General features: G+C 38.0%; 1 protein-coding gene across 5 annotated transcripts in view; it reads left to right on the forward strand.

Annotated features, from left to right (window-relative positions):
• MCTP1 (multiple C2 and transmembrane domain containing 1) overlaps nt 1-2,974 on the forward strand; it is a 230,857-nt gene extending 227,883 nt beyond the window's left edge. For all 5 annotated transcript variants that reach the window (XM_063129601.1, XM_063129602.1, XM_063129603.1 and 2 more), the window contains 2 exons: nt 583-680; nt 2,605-2,974. In XM_063129601.1, the coding sequence (XP_062985671.1) occupies nt 583-680; nt 2,605-2,676 (170 nt within the window). In that variant the 3' untranslated portion in view covers nt 2,677-2,974. The remainder of the gene's footprint in view (nt 1-582; nt 681-2,604) is intronic.
• Nucleotides 2,975-6,000: the final 3,026 nt, after the last annotated feature.

The following is a 6,000-nucleotide window of genomic DNA, read 5'->3' on the forward strand; positions in this document are numbered from 1 at the left end:
AGGAGAGTTGCAGTTATTTATTTCATTTCATTTCATTTCTATGCTCCCCAATAGCTGAAGCTCTCTGGGCATTTTACAATAATTGTAACTAGTGATCAAGTTATGATGTTGGCCGTTAAAACCATGGAAGGCTTATATGGCAACTTAACAACCCTTGTCAATAGCTAATACAATTCCACCGTGGAACAATGATACAAATATTCTAGCAGAATATAGAGAAGAATAGACTAGCTCCTCTCTTTCCTAAGACATAAATTCTAACGTTACTTAGAATGATTTTTCCTTTCTCCCTTGACTAAAAATGGCATCACATGATTGTATCAACCAGCTCTGCTTTGAATGAACTGAAGTTTATGAACTTTAGAGAGTTTTTAGCTGGTAAAATCATTACTTTGATTTTCTGATGGGGATTGTAAGGCAAAATCAAAATGCCCATGTTCTAGGAAGAACATGTAAAAAGTGAGAGTAATGGGGGTACTTGTCAAGTATGAGTTTACATCTAATCCTATGTGTCTGTTTCAAGGATTTTACATTGACATTAAAGCTTCAGAATTTATTAACATGAACTATCATTTTATTTAGGTATCAATAAATTTACAAAGAAGCTCCGAAGTCCATATGCAATCGATAACAACGAACTACTTGATTTCCTTTCCAGAGTTCCTTCAGATGTGCAAGTGGTGTGTATATGACTTTGATTTAAAACTCATTACATACTTTTCCAGGCTGTAATAATTTTGTGGTTAGTTTTAAAGCATGTTTTCAGACTTTACATTTTTTTATTGTTCTACAGGATACAAAAAAATAATGTTTGGAAAAAAAACCTTTTTGATTACACTCTCATATTCAAATTAATGTCCAGGATCCAAAGAACTGTATAGCTAGTTCCACACATCAAATAGGCCTGCTTTCTTTGGACAGTATCTCCCCAGGCCACATGGCAAAATGCTTCTGAAACCAAGATAGGGCTTTTAAAAGCATTTTGTGATATGGCACAGGGGTCAGCTGTTTAGAAGGGAAAGAAAAAATCCACGTCACGTGGCCAAGCTCTTGTTCGGATCCCAGCCATTGTGGCAAAAGTAGAGTCATGCCAGGTTGCATTGCAGTAGGGACTCCTCTTTTCAAGCATGCATGGCCTAAGGCAGCAAACAGGGAAAAGAAATGATGAAAAGCAGATGGTACCAATACATATGCAAGAGCAAATTACTTTCCCCAGTATATCTTAGTAGATGAGATTGATTCCACCAATATTTGGTGGTGTAAATTTGCTCTGTTGTTCTTTTAACAGTCATTTGCATTATGGGGGAAATTTTATGAACATAAGACTGTTAATACTCCACACATAAATTATATTTGCAGAAGTATATATTTTGAACTTTATTTGCAAAGAATATTTCCATTTTACCCGGAGCAAAATTTGCTATAGCATCCGTGGAAAGGCACTTGAATACTGCAGTCATGAATACTGGTTCCCAACAAGGTGGGCTACGTTATTTTGAGGGTGCTGTGGCGTTACACCCCACAAGTCAGATCCTAAATGTATGTCTGAAGTTTGTAAGTCTGTGGTTTTTAGAATGTTGGCCTGAGTGGGCGGAGTTAGAAGGTCTGGGGAGGGGGAGGAATGATATATAAGGGAATGACTGAGGGGACTGAGGTAGACTTTTTAGGTACTCAGAGTCTTTCGCGCTCTCTGTGTATTAGCTCTTGGTGTTTAGAGTACTTACGTTCTGGAGAATTTGAGGTTCAGGGTAGACAGTGGTGTCTTTGGGAGTGTGGTGTGCACATAGTTGATGTATATTAAACAATACAGATAATAAAGAAAGCTCAAGAGTGATTGTGTGAGAGAAAGGAAAGCGTGTATGTGAATGGGTGGAAGGATTGGATGAAAGGTTTCAAAAAGGTTTTTAAACGTTTTATTTTGACAAAGCTTGTGAACTTTTAAAATAAATTTTAATTATTTTGTTTTAACTACCACAAAAATCCCACGTGTCTGTTTGGCATATATTATCTGAAGTTTATACATTTAGCACCCACTCTGACAATAATTCACCTCAGCACATATAATTCACAGCACATTATTTTTATTATTGAAATCCTTCTCCATTTAACCCCTTTCTCCATATGGTTTGGAGGAAGGCGGTGTTTGTCCCTCGCCTCAGGCGTATCAAGCGGTGGTTCTTGGCTTGAGCAGGGAATAGCCGCGGCCAGGCCTGGTGTTCAGAGCCTGTGTCGTGGCAGGTGCCATTATAAGGAATTTCTGCTCATCTCTTTACAGAAGTTACTGTTTGTTTTTGAGCACATATGCTGTGGGAGGGTGGGAAGAGATTTCATTGAAGTTGGTTTCACCATCCTGTGTTATATCCTGACATGATTTTCCTTGTGTTGTTTTTCCTCCTTCCCCTTGTCATGGCAATCCATTAGGGGGGTCTTTTTTTTGCACTTCAGGTGCGGGTCCCCTTATAACCTGGAGGGGCAATATCACTTTGCTGTCTTTGTCTTCTTGCTCCTTTGCATAGGTGGAGTTGTTGGTTTTTGTTTTTTTAAAAAATAAACCTCTTTTAGTTGTTGAGTTGAAATTTCTCTCTGAACTTTGTGTTTAAACAGGTGCAATATCAAGAACTGAAACAAGACCCTACCCACAGTCCAAGTAAGAGGAAGAAAAACAATCCAGGCTAGCCAATTCCATGTGCTGGAAAGACCGGCATCTGTTTGAGGGGGGAAATAAAACAAAAAAAAACCAAGACCTAAGGAGCATTTCCTCTCTCCAAGCTTTATTTATTTTGCCTTTTAATCATAATAGGAAAAAGTGTACATACTGTACAAAGGGATTTATCAGTGAAAATACACTGTCAGTTGTACAGAACTGTAAAGGAGATTTCAAATCTAGCTTATGCTGAAGCTCAGTTGAGAGAGCCCGTTTATAGCATGAAAGTGAAATGGTAAGTGAGAGACACCCATGACTGGATAAGCAAAAGATGTGTTAAATTACGTTTTTAATTCATGCTCTGATTAATTTTAAAAAGCTAAATGAAGATCTATGCATGATACATCCTTTTGTTTAAAAAAGATATTCATAGGTGTTTTTTTTATATATCTTTTATACATTTCACCAAAATTACAAAACAAAGAACCCTAATCATGCACTTTATCAAAAAAAAAACAAAGCTACAATTTAGACCCTGCTGCAAATAATCAAACTTTAAAAACTGACCAAGGTTTGCCTGAAACAAAGAAAGGTATATACTAAATGTAAATGTCTTACTGGTTCTCCAAAGATTTAAAGAAATTCTTAACACTTTTATCATTCCACCACAAGACTTTGAAAAGTATATATACCTGTATCTAAAATACTGCCAGGTTTATAACTGATTGCATATCTAACTTTTTTATATTGCCACTAATCTTGATTTATACTTACTTATTAGCCTATTGAATAACTTGCATATAGTTCAGCAGTAAAGCAAATATTATCAGATTAAAACCATATTGCTTCAGGTATCAGGTTATGAACACCTTTTGTCCACATAAAGAATTGTTAATATTTCAGTTTGCATCCTAATTGAAAGGTCATTTTAAAAGGCTTTTCAGCATAACAGTTTATCTTTTGCTATGGCAAACTAAAATACAGTATGGGCAGAATTTATATATCTGTTTTATTTTATTTTTTAATTAAGTAATCAGTCCTTCAGATACTTAAGTGCACTGTTATGTGGAAACCATTTTATAAATTGTGTTAGATATGGAAATATGGTTTACATTTCAAGACATTGCCATTGCATAATGAGTAGCTAGGGATATATACATAAACTGTGACCTGTAGCGATCTTGAGTTGAGTCTATACACCTAAGGACCTTATCCTATAATCCTTACAGAAAATTTACAGCAGGATGTGAAAGGACCAAGTAATAGATTTGTGCCCTTTTGGGTGGGGAGGGGAGATGCCATGGCCTTCATACATGGCATTCAGTCGAGTTGTGGTTGCTTACCGAGTTCTATTGCACTACTGTTAAAATAGTACTTTTTTTCAGAGAGAGAAAGAGATTAAGCAGTATATGCACAGGAAAACGTATGTAAATTTATGTCTAAAGGTATTCTTAAACTGCATTTCTCATGAAAGCTGGTTTTGAAAATTATTTTTATCTTAGAAATTTGTTGCTGTTTCTTACAAAAGAACTATTTTGATCTTGCCTATTTATACCACATGCTTGAAAGAATGCCAAAAAGTTCTGTAACTGCAGGGAGGGCTTGACCTGAACATGTTCTGGTTGTATAGCCAGGTGATCGTGAGTTATTTAATATGCACTTGTCTGCAGGTCCTGTCTGTTTGTTTTATTGCTGATGAACAATATGCCATTAATGAAGTCAACCTATCAAAGAATCAGTATTGATGTGATATTTTTTTTTGGTCTTGAATATTTTGTTCACTGTGAAAACCTGTTACATAATATATAAAGACCTTTTCTCTGATTTGTTCAGTTAATACTGTCTATCATTCTATGGGCATTTTTTCCTGTACAAAATGCTTACCTAACTTATTTATGCCATTAAACTCATATGACAAACTATTAGTTTTACTGTGTGAAACATTATAGAATAGATATAGAGTGCACATTTTCCCACAGGATGCTGAGGAAGGAGAGCAGAGCTGTAAGAGCCTGCTCCAATTTCTTTGCTCTCCACCAATTGCATCTCTATGCTCATTTTGGACTGGACAAGCAATTATAAGTGATATTGGGGACTGCATACAGAAATGTCATTCCACCCATCCCGTCCCAAGAAAAAAACATGTACTCATAATTGCTGCCCTTCAACTCCTCTCCTGAGCCTTTTACCCAGCAGTGGCTACTGAACCTTTAGCCCAGGGGTCTGTTTCCCACAATGGCCAATATCTGGGAAGTCAACAAGCAGGGCATGTAGGCAACGTCCCTCCTGCGCTGTGCAGCATGTTAAGTGCCATACTCCCTCCATGGACTGAGGGCAGAATCAAAGTCAATACTTATGCTAATCTAAATTACATTGTGCTAGCATAAGCAACCTCTACACTTTATGCACTAAGAGTTTGACTGGATTTGCACAAGCATGCGCTGGTCTCTTGCTGGGAGGATTTGCATAATTGCTCTTGCAGCTCTGTCGTACTACCCTGGTGAAGGTGGCTTGTTGCTGTACTTAACAAGCCACCCAGAATCCATCTGTGATTGTGCGAACAGGCTCTTTGTCTAATCCCCGCTTCAAACAGTCTAAACTAGTAGCTGACACCATATCTTGCTGCAGTGAATTCTATCAATGAGTTGTGTGTTGTGTGGAGAAGTCCCTTTTTGTGTGCCCTGAATTTACTATCTATCGATTCATTGGAAAAAAGAAATTGTTCTCTGCTTTCTCCACACCATACATTATTTTAAAAACTTCACTCATGTTCCCCCTCTCAAGCCATGCTTCCCCCCTAATCTACCCCTTCCCACTCACGCACATACAGTCCTCTAGCCTTTTGTTAAAAGGAAAGTACTATAACCATGTGAACATTTTGATTGCCTTTTCTGCCCTTTCCCCCAGCTCTACAGTATCCTTTTAGAGAGATGTTGACTAGAACTTCAGATGTACTCCAAATGTAGGTGCACCATAGATTCGTATAAAGGTCATAGCAGTGTTGCATGTGCCAGGGAGAATGGGAGAGGGAGATGCATGGGGAGGGGAGAGGCCTTCCTCTTTGCTGCCACCAGACCCATGTAAGCAAGTGGGAGAGAAGCTGGGGAAGGACTGTTGGGGAATTGGCCCAGTTTGGAATCCAGGTGTGCATTACAAGCACACTGAATTCATATTCCATGCTGAGTAATTACGAGACTCAGCAATATCTCTACATAGCACCAAGCAGACAATCACAGCAGGAGTTTAGCTGCTGAATGAGTACATAAGTGCTCTGGGTGTTTTCCTCTGTGTTTGCTGCCTGAAAACATTCTTTGTCTCCTCCCGCACACATTTTTCTAGTGCCACCACTAATTTTC

The sequence above is a fragment of the Elgaria multicarinata genome, chromosome 6, assembly GCF_023053635.1.
Source record: "Elgaria multicarinata webbii isolate HBS135686 ecotype San Diego chromosome 6, rElgMul1.1.pri, whole genome shotgun sequence".
Taxonomy (NCBI): Eukaryota; Metazoa; Chordata; class Lepidosauria; order Squamata; family Anguidae; genus Elgaria; species Elgaria multicarinata.